General features: G+C 47.6%; 1 protein-coding gene across 21 annotated transcripts in view; it reads left to right on the top strand.

Annotated features, from left to right (window-relative positions):
• Positions 1-10,598, top strand: part of PEAK1 (pseudopodium enriched atypical kinase 1) — a 315,210-nt gene extending 304,612 nt beyond the window's left edge. For all 21 annotated transcript variants that reach the window (XM_070775350.1, XM_070775352.1, XM_070775332.1 and 18 more), the window contains one exon: positions 3,804-10,598. In XM_070775350.1, the coding sequence (XP_070631451.1) occupies positions 3,804-4,964 (1,161 nt within the window). In that variant the 3' untranslated portion in view covers positions 4,965-10,598. The remainder of the gene's footprint in view (positions 1-3,803) is intronic.
• The last annotated feature ends 6,221 nt before the right edge of the window (positions 10,599-16,819 follow it).

Genomic DNA, 16,819 nt, shown 5'->3' with positions numbered 1-16,819 from the left:
TATGAATAGTGTCGGAGACTCAGCCTTCCGTTGTCAGCTTCTCATATCGTATCATGAGGATAATCCTTTTAGGGGTGATTTTTATTTATTTATTGCTTTTCTAACCCTTTAAGACTGGAAATACAATAGTTGTTTTAGGATGTAGAACTCTTGGCTAATGTTTTTGTTCAAAAAACTCTTCCTTGATCCATAACCACTTAATAAGATTCTTTTGAGAGGCCTTATTGCTTGAATATTGGCCTGTTAAGAGAAAATGTACACATGTCATTTTGAAGCATGGTTGTCTCGGTTTATGCTCAGCGGCGTCCTTGCTGGGTCGTATGGTAGTTCTGTTTTTAGTTTTTAAAGGACCTCCCTACTGTTCTCCACGGTGACTGTGTCAGTTTACATTCCCACCAACAGTGCAAGAGGGTTCTCTTTTCTTCACATCCTCTCTAGCATTTATTGTTTGTGTATCTTTTATCTACCCCAGCATTCAGTGTAGATAGCGTTGCAGCACTGTTTACAATAGCCAGGGCGTGGGAACAACCTAAGTGTCCAGTGACAGATGACTGGATAAAGAAGATGTGGTGCATATCTACAATGGAATATTACTCAGCCATAAAAAGGAACAGAGTTGGGTCATTTGTAGAGATGTGGATGGACCTAGAGTCTGCCATACAGAGTGAAGAAATCAGAAAGAAAAAAAGCAAATATTATATATTAACACATATATGTGGAATCTAGAAAAATGATATTGTTGTTTAGTCACTAAGTCACGTCCAGCTCTTTTGTGACCCCATTTGCTGTAGCCCACCAGGCTCCTCTATCCATGGGATTTCCCAGACAAGAATATTGGAGCAGATTGTCATTTCTTTCTCCAGGGGATCTTCCTGACCCAGGGATGAAACCCAGGTCTCTTGAATTGCCGGTGGATTCTTTACCACTGAGCCACCTGAGAAACAATAGAAAAATGATATAGATGAAACTATTTTCAGGGCAGGAATAGATACAGATATAGAAAACAGACATGTGGACACAGGGGGGAAAGGGACAGGTGGGACAAATTGGGAGTTAAGATTAACATATAATATACATTCAGTCATGTTTGACTCTTTGTAACCCCATGGGCTATAACCTGCCAGGGTCCTCTGTCCATGGAATTTTCCAGACAAGAATCCTGAGTGGGTAGCCATTCCCTTCTTCAGGGGATATTCCCAACCCAGGGATCAAACCTAGGTCTCCTGCATTGCAGGCAGTTTCTTTACTATCTGAGCCATGCTGCTGCTGCTGCTGCTAAGTCGCTTAAGTCGTGTCCGACTCTGTGTGACCCCATAGACCACAGCCCATTAGGCTCCTCTGTCCCTGGGATTCTCCAGGCAAGAATACTGGAGTGGGTTGCCATTTCCTTCTCCAATGCGTGAAAGTGAAGTCACTTAGTCGTGCCCGACTCTTAGTGACCCCGTGGATGGAGGAGCCTGATAGGCTCCAGTCCATGGGATTTTCCAGACAAGAGTACTGGAGTGGGGTGCCATTGCCTTCTCCGTCTGAGCCATGAGGGAAGTCCAATAATATACACTACTGTGTGTAAAATTAATAGCTAGTGGGAAGCTGCTACAAAGCACGGGGAGCTCAGCTCAGTGCTCTATGATGATCTAGAAGGGTGGGATAGAGGGACTGGGGGGAGGGAGGTCCAACAGGGAGGGGACATATGTATATATACAGCTGATTCACTTCATTGTACAGCAAAAATTAATACACCATTGTAAAGCATTAATTTTTTTTTTTTAATGAAATGAACCACCAGTGACTCAAATGGAGGAAAATAGGCAAAGGATATGAAGAAATAGGGATCTTCCCTCATAGCTCAGTTGGTAAAGAATCCGCCTGCAATGCAGGAGACCTGGGTTCAATCCCAGGGTTGGGAAGAACCTCTGGAGAAGGGAAAGGCTACCCAATCCAGTGTGCTGGCCTGGAAAATTCCATGGACTGTATAGTCCATGGTGTCGCAAAGAGTCAGACACGACTGAGCAACTTTCACTTCACTTCACTTCATGAAGAAACAGTTAATGGTAATGAAAAGGGGGAAATTGCAGTGGACCCTTAAAGATGTGACGAGGTGCTCAATAACTCATTAAAAATAGTATCTCCAAAGATACTTTTCTTCACTTATCAGATCAGCAGAGGTAAAGCTTGTAAACATGATACGCTGGCAAGAACAGGACGAGAACAAGCATCCCCCCCTCCGCCCACCCCCACCCCCCTGCACCACTGCTGATGTGTAAACTGACTCAACTTGATAGAGGCAATTTGGTAACATTTATCAAACATCTAAATACAGATGAGGTATTTATACAATACCTAAATACAAAGGGGTTTGACTTAGCACTTCCCCTTCTGGAAACTTATCCTACAGGTATCCTCATACACAAGCAATATGGGGCTGTATAAGGCTTTTCACTGCAACATTGTCTGTGGCTGGAAAGGACCTGAAGGTCTGCCAGTAGAGAGGGGTAACTGAACTCTTCTTGTATGTCCATTGGAATACACTAGAATGTATGTAGCTATAAAAAATTAAAAAAAATTAAAAAACTATTAATAGTATGCTGTCTATGGAACGGTTTCAAGACATGTTGTTAAGTCATAAAACCTGGGTACAGATTATTGTTCAAAAAAAAGAGAGAGAGAAAATATAAAACCTAGACTTCTGCCACTGAAATGCTGGTTTTGCTCCAACTAGATGAGACCAACGATTCTCTCAAACTTTCTTCTTTACCCTGCCCATGACCCATGAGTGCCTGAGTTGTGACCACCACAATGACACTCACTGAAAAGTTAGGAAGACTCATAGTTTACCTGGTCAATTCTATGTCAGTCTCCTGACCAGTGATATAAGGTATTCTGGCCTATGTTATAAGCTATTTATTGAGCTGCTGTGTAAGTCTGGGCTATAAAACTCCACAGAAAGAAAGCATAAATGGAAAATGACTTTTTGTTTTTCACTTTTCTAGATGAGGGGCAAGATAGAGTGGAAGGAGGAATCTGGTGTCGGGCAGACTTAGGTTTGCAAACTAGTGGCCCTGTGTTTGTGTTTTTTGGTTTTGTTTTTTAAATTCTTAAGTCCTCAGCCTACTTTGGGCTTCCCAGATGGCTCAGCAGTAAAGAATCTGCCTGCAATGCAGGAGACTCAGGTTTGATCCCTGTGTTGGGAAGATCCCCTGGAGAAGGAAATGGCAACCCACTCCAGTATTCTTGCCTGGATAATTCCATAGACAGAGGAGCCTGGCAGGCTACAGTCCATGGAGTCATAAAGAGTTGGATATGACTGGGCAACTGACCATGCACACACACACAGCCTACTTTAAAGAGTCAGTGTAAGGACTAGAGGGCTTCCCTGTTGGCTCAGCGCTAAAGAGTCCACCTGCAATGCAGTAGCTGCAGGAGAGGCAAGTTTGATCCTTGGGTGGGGAAGATTCCCTGGAGGAGGGCATGGCAACCCACTCCAGTATTCTTTCCTGGAGAATCCCATGAACAGAGGAGCCTGGTGGGCTACAGTCCATAGGGTCGCAAAGATTCGGACACAACTGAAGCGACTTAGCACACACGCACACATAAGGACTAGAGATAATACACATGATGGGTTAAGCATGAAGACACTGTTTCTTGTCACTCAACACAGGGTCACCAAAACCCTTTCTGCCTCACTGCAGCACTGTTGCTCTCGCTACCCCAGACATCTTCTAGTTAACCCCTCTTCACAAATCATGAGCCTTGTTAAATGATAGTGTGCATTTTAAATTGTGTTCTTTGCTTTCTTCCTTCAGATCTGTAAGAGCAAAGCTAAAGAATCGCAGCAATATTATCACAGCTTGGCTATCCGGCAGAGTCTGGCTGTCCACTTTAACATCCAGCAGGACTGTGGTCACTTCCTTGCTGAAGTTCCTAAGCGCCTGCTTCCCTGGGAGGATCCCGACGCTGCCGAAGAGGAAGAGGATGGCATGGAAGCAACGGAAGAGGTGAAAGGAGAAGCTGATGGGAAGGGCCCAGACCTGGGCTCCGAAGCAGAGTCGTCCCACAAAGAAAGCCAGGCAGCCGTCAGCAGGAAGCAGAGAAGCCACGTTGTGGTCATCACCAGAGAGGTTCCCTGTCTCACAGTGGCCGACTTCGTGCGAGACTCCCTGGCACAGCATGGGAAAAGCCCGGATGCATACGAGAGGCAAGTGTGTCTGCTGCTTCTGCAGCTGTGCTCGGGCCTGGAGCACCTCAAACCCTACCACGTCACCCACTGCGATCTGCGTCTGGAGAACCTGCTGCTCGTCCACTACCAGCCGGGGGGGCCCACCCAAGGCCTGGGGCCTGCAGAACCCAGCCCCACCCCGTCCTGTCCCACGAGGCTCATCGTCAGCAACTTCTCCCAGGCCAAGCAGAAGAGCCATTTGGTAGATCCTGAGATCCTCCGGGATCAGTCCCGACTCGCCCCAGAGATCATCACAGCCACACAATATAAAAAGTGCGATGAGTTCCAGACAGGCATCCTCATCTACGAGATGCTGCACCTGCCCAACCCTTTTGATGAGAACCCAGAGCTGAAGGAGAAGGAGTACACTCGGGCTGACCTGCCCCGCATCCCGCTCCGCTCCCCCTATTCCCGGGGCCTGCAGCAGCTGGCCAGCTGCCTCCTAAATCCCAACCCTTCTGAGCGGATCCTCATTTCAGATGCCAAAGGCATCCTCCAGTGTCTGCTCTGGGGCCCCCGGGAAGATCTCTTCCAGACTTTCACCGCCTCCCCCAGCCCCGCTCACAGGAACACCCTGCTCCAGAACTGGCTGGACATCAAGCGCACACTGCTCATGATCAAGTTTGCCGAGAAGTCCCTGGACCGGGAGGGTGGCGTCACCCTGGAGGACTGGCTTTGTGCTCAGTATCTGGCTTTTGCCACTCCAGACTCTCTCAGCTGTGTGGTGAGAATCCTGCAGCCCCGTTAACAGGTCCCAGTCACTGGTCTTACTTCATGTGTCACCTTCTTCAAGTTGCCCACACACTTCCCCTTCCTGGTACTCATATAGAATTCAAGGAAAGAGGAGAGACAAGCCTTCCATCCCCATCCAAGTCCAGTGAGTCGCTGAGTCCATCTTAACATTAGGGAAAGTCAGCCGCTCAAATGTGCAGCTGCCATTCATGGGAACACCTTCCGCCCCAACTGTCCCCAAGTGCAGGAAATATGAAGATGCATCCTTGAAGGGACAGCTCCTCTGGTTTGAACTCCATGAGCTGGGTCCAGTTCCTCCAGAACTCTGAGTATCACCTGTCTTTTTAACACCGTGTGTTTATTCTCACTAGCAATAGACAGATTTAACCAGTACTTACCATCATCTACTAAACTTTCACAACAGACTCTTCTCCTTTAAAGGATCAATAATGGGCTCTCTTACCAGGCAGAACTGCCATCCTTAGCATCAGCCCAGTTTTGGTTCCGGGAATTACATCCTTTGTTCTCGCAGATGGTAGAAGGACAAGGGGAGAGAATCCATCCTTAGGGTCATGCACCCATTTGGTTTCCATTATCAGTAAGTGTGCACACTGTATGGAGGACAGCCCTAAGTCTCCCCTTGTGCTGCCACTGCCTGAATCTCCTTCACCTCGGTTCTGTCCCCACTTGCCAGTGAAGTTTGGGTTTATCAGCCCATGACAGAGCTGACCCAAGGTGGTGTCACCAGGGCCCCAGCAGGGCAGAGTGCAGTTCAGACCTTACAAATAACTGGCAGGACCCAAGGAGATGGTGTTCCTGCACGTGCAGTTCTCTAGGGGCCATCAGGGGAACAGAGTTTAAAGGACCGTTCTTTGATTACTGTCAGACCTGTCAGCGTTGGCAACCAGGGCTACCAGTACCCAGATCACAGTTTTCCCCTGAGCCGTAATTGGCCAGCCTCCTTCTACCAGCAGCCAGTGTTAACTAGTCTACCAAATGCTGTAGACAACAGCTCTGCATGGAAATGGCTGTCCGTTGAGCCGTAACATCTCCCTCAAGGGCACGGTGTGGCTGGCTATTAGGATGGCCAGAAGGCAGAGGAAGGGGAGAAGGCCACTGATGAGAGCGCTGACCTCCACCTCGCAATGCCCACATTGTCTAGAGAGACTGCCTCCCAGCTGCACAGGCACATTGCTCCCGGTGACTCAGAAACAGCACTGAGGGCAGTTCATCAGGAGTCTGGATTGCCAAGGTGGGTGCCGAGAGCACCCTGCCTGGGGTCTGTGCACCCCTCCTACGGATACATGTGCAATTTTTGTATGTATTTTTTTTAGCTGTATATACAGTGTTTATGTTGCAACTTCACCTGAAGCAATATCCACAGAAACCCTCCCCTTCTTCCCTTGGCACATATTTGCGCTGAGATGAGTGTCCCTTCCACCCCCACCCAGTGTGTGTGTGTGTGTGTGTGTGTGTGTGTGTGTGTGTGTGTTATTCAAAACTGTGAGTATCTGTTCTGTTTACTTCAACTTTGGAATCCCAAGAGTCACTCAGACAGAGTGAGTGTGTGTACACGTGTATACCCGTGTGTGTGCACATGCCCGCTGGAAGCAGAGGCCAGGCCTCTGGGGGAGCAACCTGTGGCAGGGTTGATAGACACATCCTCTGCCTGGTGGGCAAGACGGCCCTGGGCCCCGCATCAGCCGGTGCAGAGCTTGTTAAAGCCAAGCCTGATTGTGCAGTATTATTTAGATAGCACGTTAGTGGCCTTTTGGTAATTTCTAAACTTTTAACATTATTAACCACCTTTCATGTGATTCACCTATATCAAAGAGGATCAAGAAAGGAGAAGAATGTATTTTATTGTGCTCTTCTTTGCTTCATTTTCTTCTTTTTTAAGTGAATGGGAGCCGTGAGGCCCATCTGGAGGATTCCCCTGTCCTCCCGGCCAGCAGTTCAGGATTTCCAGGGAAGAGAGCTGGTCGGCCCACACAGAGTCTTGTCTCCTCTGTGTAGGAGAGTCTTGTCTCCTCCTCCTCCTCCTCCAGAGTGCAAGGCTCTGCCCCTAGGAACGGCCGCAGGATGGGCGCGCCGCTGCAGGCCAGCACTCTGCGCTCTCTCGGTGTCCTGCAACCTGGCCCCACTTTGCCTAGCAGGCTTTAGTAGGTTGCCCTTAGCTAACCCACGTGCACATAACCCCCTGCCCAGTTATACACTGAGGTGGCAGTGCACAGACCACAACCCTGTCAGCCAGCACACCCCCCTAGCAGCCTGCTCTCCACGGTTTGCACATTGAGACGCTTTCTCAATGTCACTCTCATGCTGCCTTGCCCGTGTGAATTTGAATGTTGACTATTTAGTGCAGTTTCATATTTAATGAAGAATGTTTCCTGGTCCCTTTATTGCTTTTCTAGGTATCCTTCAACACCACCACCCTCCTTTTTCCCTCCTGTTTCTGTTTTGACTTGGATCCAGTCTTCTTCATTTTAACTCGATAGTATTATAAGCACGGACACCCTCCACTACCATTATCTTATAGCACTGGCAAACCGAGCACCTTTTCACATTAGCTGTGTTTAGTACTGTTTTCATAGTCGGAAGTGTTAAGGGCAAAAGATGAATGCCAGCTAGTCAGGAAGGGACTCGGGCTGCTCTGAGATGGGTGGCTAGATTAATAGTTCTCTGAGTGAGGGCCAAAGGACGTAAGGTGGGGAAGGACGAAAGTGTTACAGGTGAGAATGGAATAGGCAAGATAACCCTATTTCTAGGCAAGAGGTATTGTCAGATGGTCCTCCAAATATTTTTCCAAAATGATGAAATTCAGTCTCATATTAACACAAATATTTTGCATTTCCATTTTAATTGTAGCAGAAACTTTGAATTCATTCATCAACTGCAAAGAAATCCTGCCCTCAGACACGGACATACATATTTATACATATTATATATATATATATATATATGAGTTTTGAATTGTGACTAGTATAGCACTTTAAATTTTCTCAAGTAACATCAAGTTATTGTCTTCAATACAGATTGGATTTTTTCTCTTCTTTTGAAGTCTGTACTATAGATTCTTCCATGTATATTGAGAATTTGAACAATTAAGCCGCTATTGGAACTTTTCCTTAAGCCACACGAGCAAGAATAATCTCTTGTACACTTTTAGGTAAACAGGACAATGGCTGGAGTAGCCAAGACCAAGACTGAATGTACAGCAGAGTGCCTTGTTAGCGTGCTAACCTCGTCTGGGAGGAAAGGAATTAGATGTTCCACAGGAAGGCAGGGGGCTGTGAAAGGGCTCCCTTGCTCGCCTGAGGAGAGCCCTTGGTGCACTAGCATGATGCCAAGGAGCTGATTCATCAAGAATAACAGCAAGATGGTGGAAAGAGCAGTTGCAACCCATGGCATCAACAACAAAAGAATGGTGAAGGACGCCCACCGACCCACAGGCTAAGTCAGAACTGGAAGCCAGGAATATGGCAGTGGGTTTTAAGTTTTGCCCTCAGAAGATAAACCAGCTGAGATAGACAGGGGAGCACAGCACTCACATTCCCTAATCGACTGATGTTGAGGGCCCAGAAGTGAAATCTGTTGGTTAGAATTTTAAGGGTCTGAGTAGCCTTTCACTGTCACTGGGGGCCAGTTGTGCTCCCAAACTCAGTCCAAGTTTGTGAACTTTGAAAACTCTAAACCAAGAGATCTGAGCCTCTGGAAATATTAATGATAATCCTGGGAATTAGACTACTTAAAATTGTATTTTAGTCTCTAGCATTATAAAATATCCATGAAAGATCTTTGGGGCCTACTAAACAGTAGGGCATAGAAGGATTGCAGTCCACTTCCCACATTCGAATTAAGAATACTTTGGTGCTAGGAAATTACCTGACTTAGTTTTGCTGATAGGAGTTTTCCCTAGATGTTACCAGCAGTGATCTGAAAGAAAATATGGGTTAGTTCCAGAAATTGGGATGGGCAGGGAGTAACTTGACTTCCTGGGCTAACTCTGACAGGGTTTTTTTATTCCCCTTACTAGCTGACAAGAAGTAAAAATTCTGGTTCAGCCTAATGAGTGAACAGGATGGCTGCCCGTGAAAGCAGGTGGCTAGTTTTACCTCATTGAAGCCCATATTCTCAAAGGCCCAAAGTGCTGTGCCAAGAAAATCCAAGTGCCACTGTCGCTGCAGTGCGTGCTGCAGCCTGTGCTGAGGGCAGCACCAAACGGGGTTCCACGGACCAAACCGACGCCATTAGGGAGGCCACGAGTGGTGCTGTGCAGGATGCTAGACAGAGATTATACCAAAGAAACCAAGCCTCTTTGTCCTGATGTTTTTTAGGTGATGAGGCTGAGTTATGACAGACGCCATGGGAAGAGAATTCACATGCATTCCCACATCCAGGTATTCCACTGATCAAGTAAACCATCCTCAAAAAAGCACCTATTTTTTTAAAAACAAGTCCATTTTGTGTATTGGGGTGGGGGGTGGGGAAGATGATGCTAAGGAAAACCTTGGGCAGATTATAAATTCCCCAGCATTTCAGGAGAAAGAACTATCCCCTCTCCCATTGACATGATTGTGACAATCACCCAAACTTCAGCTTGGGAACATCATATCCCTGTAATACTGAAAGCTGAGGTGTTTTTTTTTTTTTTTAAGAGATGTGGTAGTTTCAATAGGTTTGTTTAAAAAAAAAAACTCTTGGGAAATTTCTTTTTAAAAATCTAGTATTTTTTGTAAACCGAGGTGTTCACCACTCATCATCACCACCATTTAATATAAGTGCCCAGAAAGTACAAGGTGCTATACAGCTGTTAAACACCCCCTCTCCGCAGCTGTTTGAAATTAGAGTAGGTTCTTGCGTCAGCCACTGCAGAAGCTTTTCCCCTTTTACCCCGGGCGGGCTGCAGGGGCTTGCATCCGGGACCTCCCGTCAGGTGTTTCCCACGCCGCCGCGTTTATTCCAGCTTCTCACTTTTCCCCATCCATTTGCCTCCACTTTTATTTTTTAAATCAAGAAAGTTTCAGGGACTCAGAAGAGGTCGGACATTTTTTAACCTAGCAGAAGTACAGAGTCATATATTTTGCTACAAATATTATATTATGGAAAATCCACTTTGCCCGTGTAGTGTGTGGAAAGTGTGTGTGTCCGCGCTCCCGATAACTTGAATGTTGAACCAGCCCTATGGCTTCAGGGTAGCATTTTTGAAAGATAAACCACACTGCTTCAGGAAACTTGCTCCAAATAACTACTTGGTTATCCCTTCCCTTAGCAGTTTTAAAAGGTGTTACATGCGAACACACCGGGACAGGATTTTTCTGTTGATACGCCGGGCATTTTGGTATGAGATGAGGGCAGAAGCAAGGTCTTGTCCTTCTCAGTGATTTGAATCATGGCAGTCCTCGTTCCGCTCTCTCTTTCATTCCCCACTGGCTCTGCCCATGCTCGCTTTTTGAAAATCTTGTTTCTTTTGTTCTTTCCTGGAGCCTCACCTCTCTACTTAACATATTTTAGAGTTGTAGAAACCTATCAACGAAAGGTCCCCTCTGTCACCAGGTGGCGCCGCCCTTTGGTTTGCTGTGGTACTTTGCTGTGTTCTCTGTGGCATCATGTTACTGTGTAAATAAATTCATTTTCATATCCAGTAAAAGCAGACAAGCTCTTGTCTTTTCAGCTTCTCTCCACACTGACGTGCGACGGACATGGTTACATCTTAACTCGCAGGAGGTATGCCTTCTCAGATGCTCCTCCCTGCTGACCTGGACTTGTTTTCAGTTCATTCCCTCCCTGAACTGAGAAAACCAGGCATAGAAGGGCAAGTGAAGGCCTTCAGCTTTCCCCCAGAGCTCAGAGGGCTGCAGGTTTGCTGTGTGAGATCGCCCCCTAGTGACCAGTCACCATATAGAGGTCCTGTTAGTCGCCCAGTGGTGTCCGACTCTGGGACCCCATGAACTGCAGCAGCCAGGCCTCTCTCTGTCCCTCACCATTTCCCGAAGTTTGCCCAAGTTCATGTCTATTGCATCGGTAATGCCATCCGGCTATCTCATCCTCTGACGCCCTGGGTTTGTTTAAACCGTTTGGTTAGCTGGCTGAGGCTGAGCCTCTCAGTGGCCATCTCAGAGCTCTGCAGACAATATGAGCAGAGCAGGACCTTGTGCAGCGTCACCTGCTGCAGAATTCACATCCTTTGCCTGTTCCTAAAGGTACACGGTCACACACTAGGTCCTCACAAAGGCAGACAAGCTAATGAGCAGACGCTTCTGTAGCAGACAGAGGAGGCCACCTGGCTCAGGCAGGACGAATCCGCAGTGGGCAGAGGCAGTGACAGCTGCCACGTCATTGGAGTAGAATGGATGAAAGTGCAAACATGTAGTCTCTGAATTTAAACCAGATTTTAGAGCTCTTAACCCTTTACCGTGGACACTGTTTCCAGCCCGGTGTTTCTGCTTCTCTCCACCAGCAAGCACTCTAGAACTTTCAGACATAATATTTAAGGGATATTCCAAAAAAGTGATTGCCAGACTCAAGTTATATATTGCTGAGGAGGAAAAACTACTGATGTGGGCCTCAGAGCTCTCTCTGTTGCTTGGGCCTGGGAGGAAGGGTCAAGAGGATAAAGCTGAGAGACAACTCCCTGGGACATAGGTTCAGCTTCTGGAGAGGAGCCCAGGGAACTAACCTTCCTTGTTGTGAACTGACTTCTGGAGGGAGAGAACCAAAGAAAGAGACAGTTGGAGCTGAGAGGTCTCGACATTATAGAGAGGGAACACAGTACGCTTGGGTGGCTGTCCCAGGCTCTGCTGGTGAGTGGCCAACTGGGGCCCCTGAAAGAAACGGGCTTGGATGGTGAGGGTTCAGGGTTGCCCAAGCCAGGCTCCAAAGGGGGTGGAGCAAAGCCACAAATGGGATCTCTCTGACTTTTGGCATGACTGGAGAGAGATCCTGTTACCCCTTCAGCACCTTGCCCAGCGTGGGATCCATTCCTAAGAATTCTGTCAGTGGGCCCTCAGGAAGACCACTCTTCCCTTTGATTCTGGATTGTCCAGAGGTCATGGACCACTGACATTTGAGTGGGGCCTTTGGCTTCCCTGGTGGCTCAGATGGTAAAGAATCTGCCTGCAATGCAGGAGACCCAGGTTCAATCACCTAGGTCGGGAAGATCCTCTGGAGGAGGGCATGGCAACCCACTCCAGTATTCTTGCCTGGAGAATCCCATGGACAGAGCAGCCTGGTGGGCTACAGTCCATAAGGTCGCAAAGAGTCAGATACAAATGAGTGACTAACACTTTAACTTTTTCTTTGGCTTCTGCATGCCTGGGAGCTGACTTCTTTCAACCCAGGTCACAAAGAATCTTGAGTTCTTTCCTACCTGGGATTTACTGGTACGAGAAGCTCTCTGGGTGCCTGGCACAGGGTGTGCACTCCATGAGCTCTCTGCTTTTCTCTAAGACTCAGCAAATTATGCTTCCTTGTAAGCGAGCCCATGCTCTACAAGGGAAGGGACTTCATTAGTGCCTCAGGAGCCAAGGGCTGCAGTTGGCAGCTCACAGCTGAAACTTAAAAACCAAATTGCATACAGGGCGGAGGGGGAGGGATCTTGGTTGCCAAGATCCAGTTCTCTCAAATGTGCAAACCTCTGAGTGGAAACAGGCTGCCTGGGCACAACTCCTGACCTCCTGGAGATGTTAGGTAACTCTCTCTCCACACACACATATCCCAACTAACTGCCCGCTTACCCTCTGAAGGTACAGAAGCAACCGAAAGCCTGAGCCTTACTGGTCACCAGTCCCAGTGACCCAGTGACCCATTCTCCTGGGTGCTGGAGAATGTGCTCGGTGAGGGGGACCTGGGGTCCCAGGAATAGAGGGGCGCCGAATCTCCGTCGGGGCCGCAGAGCTCTTGCTCCCTGGAGCCATCACCTCACACTTGGGCTGGAGTCCTGGAACTAGGGGTCGGAAGTTGGGCAGAGTGAAAACCTGCAAGCCTGTGGCTCACCATCTGTTCTTCCTCTCCCCGCAAGTGCTTCCTCTCCCTGCAGCGCACTCCACCGCACACCCAGGGGCACACCCGAAACCACCCCAGTCCCGCCGCCCCGGCCTTCCCTGCCCAAGCCACTCACACCCCCTGAGGCCGAGGACAGAGCCCACTGTGTATGTCGGGCTCTGCAGGCCCCTCTGCTCAGGCTCGGAGCAGCCCAGCTTCCCCCACTGACTCTTCTTTCTCCTCAAACTCCTGACCCTGCACCTTTCCCACGCACTCTGGGCAACTGGCCTGGGTGCTGTTCAGAGAGCCCTGGGCTAGTGCCAGTGGGAGCAAGCTTCATCCCCACCGTCATCCAAGGAGATGGCACCGTTTTGCCCATTTTCACTGAACCAATCAGGATTTGAACATGGATCTGTGTGCCTTGTCAGTGCTTTTTCCTAGAGCTCCAAAGAGATCAAGAAAGAGCTTCTTGGGATTGAACTAGCTTAGTTTTATCTTCACAACAACTCTATGAAGTAGGTTCTAGAATTATCCCATTTTACCCACGAGAAGACAAGCCAGAGAGGTGTTACTTGCCCCAAATCCCTAGTGAGGGAGCTAGGATTTGTCCTTAAGACAGTCTGGCTCTTCCTCGCAGCTCTCGGAACTCATGGCCTTCCTCCCTCACCCCTTCAATCTCTCAAAATCGTCAGTGGCCTCCTGGTGTCCAGAGAAGACAACCCAACTGCAGAGCCCAAGTCCCACCCCCTGGTCATGCTTTTTGCTAAGCAGACCTCCACACCCTACTAGGCTGGTCTCTTTGCTGCTCAAACACACTGGAGATTTCCCTGCCCACACTGTTCCTGTCCTTACCTCCCCATTCTCCAGGCCCCCATTCAGCCAAGAAGCTTCTGGGGTGACTCCCACTGGGAATGTTCTCTCATCCATCTGAAATCGCCAGCCTGCTCTCAGATCAGGCGCTCAGCCTGGTGTGTGCGTCCTGCTCCTCACTCCGCCTGCTCCTCTCATCGGTCTCCTCAGAGTCTGAGTGAGACCAGTAGGAGGGGCAAGAACAGCACTGCGCCTGCAGCTCCTGCCTGCAGGTCCTGGGCCAGGTTTCCCCACTTCTAATCCTCACTCCAGCCCTCTGACCCCCACTGCACATGAAGAAATCTTAAATCAGAGTGGGGAGAAATTGGTCCAAGGCTGCACAGCTGAATGCCAACAGCTGACTCATTGGAAGAGACCCTAATGCTCAGAAAGGAGAAGAGAGCAGCAGAGGATGAGATGGTCGGATAGCATCACTGATTCAATGAACACGAACTTGAGCAAACTCCAGGAGATGGTGAGGGATAGGGAGGCCTGCTGTGCTGCAGTCCATGGGGTCACAAAGAGTTAGACATGACTTAGCAACTGAACAACAAGCACAGCCATTAAGTATTAGGGCTGAGATTCGAACCCAGCCTGGCTGCCTCAGAAGTCAGTTCTCTTGCCCACCGCATCACAAGTCCTAGCCTGTTTCTGTGCCAAGGGAAAGGTCTGAGTCCTACAGTCATTCATTCCAACTGTGACAGAGCGGGGCAGCCTAGGAAGGCTTCCTGAAACAAGCAAAGTGGGGAATGGGGGGTGGGGGTGGGAAGCATGTCCAGAGGGGCCCGCCAGGCTGAGCAGTCGGATCCCAGTTCCTTCCAGAAGGGGCTGGCCAAGAATGGGGTGTCACCTGAGGAGAAGGAGGCACTGGCCACCTTCTGAGGCGTCCCACTCGAGAGGGCACAGAGCAGACTCGCCTCCCCTCACCACACTCCACAGGGGGAGAGGGGCAAAACCTACCAAATCAATAAAGCCCAACTTCACCCAACCAGCAGGTGCTACCATGGGGACCTCTTAGGACGGCTTCTGGGGTGAAAAAGGTACCTGGGCGACCACCACTCACCATAGAGGTAACACAGAGGCAGTTTGGCAACTTTCTCCTCCTTTTTCTTCTTTCTCATGTGTGTGGGTGGGGGGTGTGGGGGTGGAGGGAATCTACTTTCCATTCATCCACCCTCTCATTCCCTCCCTATCATGTTATCTAGATCATAAAGTGCTCAACTCTTTGCCAAATCTTTGTGCAAATACACACAAACCATACGCATACACCTGTACAATACTCTGCAAATTGCTTTTCTCACTTAAGACTGACCCAACAGACATCACAATCATAGCACTTCTCAAAGGGCAGCTTCTCTCACTAAAAATGATAGCATTATATAACATTGTTGTTGTTTAATTGCTAAGTCGTGTCCAACTCTAAGACCCCATGGACTGTAGCCTACCAGGCTCCTCTTGCCATGGAATTTTCCAGGCAAGAACTCTGGAGTGGGTTGCCATTTCCTTCTGCAGGGAATCTCCTCATGCAGGCATCAAACCTGCGCCTCCTGCACTGGAAGACATTGGCAGGCAGATTCTCATTGCTGAGCCACCAGGGAAACCCGTTATATAACGTACATATATGTGAATGTATTATTCCTATCATTATTTCCGCTTCTCTGGACATCTAGCCACATACTTGTAGGGATGGTTAAACAGTGAAACATGAGAAACTACAAAGCTGTCTCAAGAAATGTAATAGAAGTTGCATAGGTACAGAGATGAACCCCCAGGTTGGGTAGAAGGACCATGTTATCTTCTCAAATATTTCATTGAATTTTAAATCTCAATGGGTTGTTGTTGTTTTTTTTTCTTTTTGACCTTTACAGAATGGTTCTGAGTCACTTGGAAGAACAAATATGTGAAAGAAACCCACAAATTGTTGAAACTGAGAGGCTGTTTAAGTATATAAAAAAGCTATAATCAACAAAACAGTGTAATAGAGATACAAGAAAAAAACAGGTCAGTATAACAGAATAGGTAACTTAAAAACAAAGCTTATTATCTATAAAAAAAAATGTAATATACGATAAGTTAGACGTTACTATATGGGAGGGAAAGAAAGTCTTATCCAATAAGATGTGAATCAGTTAGCTCTTTGGAAAATAATTAATCTGCACACTGTAAATCCAAATAAACCCAAGCAGATCAAAGAGCTACATGGCACAAAGGAAAGGAAAAATGAAAAGAAATCCTAAGAACTAGAAAGAAAGCTAAGTCAATACCTGTTTTATCTCTTGTTAATAGGGGACTTTCTAACTTAAAAAGCAATAGAAGGCATCTGAAAGGGAACGATCAATAGGTTTGACTACATAAAGATGATAAACCTCCATCCACTGAAAACATTAGAAACAAAACTAAAAGGTAAATAACCAGGCAGAAAAACCATTTCAACAAATATAATGGACATAGGGTTAAAATCCTGTTACAAAGAGCTCATGCAAACCATTAAGAACATAAAATGCCAATGGAGAGATGAGAACAGACAAGTCACAGAAGAATCCAAATGCTTAACCTTTCTAGAAATAAGAGAAAAGAAAAACTAAGAACGTAAAAACCCTTTTAATAGCCTTTTCTGATTATAAAACGATGGTTTACAGTAGAAAATCTGGAAGATAAAATTGACCCACTGGGTCACCATCCAGAAGAGACCAACACTGACTTTGCTGTGTATCCTGCAAGTGTTGCTTCCTCTGCCTTTTTCTTTTTAGTTTGAATCCTATTGTTGGCTTCCCATTTTCTGCCTATCAGGTTAACAAAGCTCTTTGTAAAGCTTGTACTCCGTGCTGATGACAGTGTATGAGGTTCACACAAAGTAGGTGCAACTGAATTTGAGGGGAAGGGGCTTAATTCATCCTGTCCTTTTCCTGAGGCCACAGCTGAGCAGGGGTGTTAGGCCAGTTGTGACCCCTGGAGCCATGTAGACTGCAGATCTCCAAGACCAGAGCAGCAGAGTCTCGAGGGGGCTTTTCAAAAGGACAGACTCTGGGGCCCCACCCA

This window comes from Bos indicus, chromosome 21 (genome assembly GCF_029378745.1).
Source record: "Bos indicus isolate NIAB-ARS_2022 breed Sahiwal x Tharparkar chromosome 21, NIAB-ARS_B.indTharparkar_mat_pri_1.0, whole genome shotgun sequence".
NCBI classification, from domain to species: Eukaryota; Metazoa; Chordata; class Mammalia; order Artiodactyla; family Bovidae; genus Bos; species Bos indicus.
This window is presented reverse-complemented; position numbering and strand designations above follow the sequence as displayed.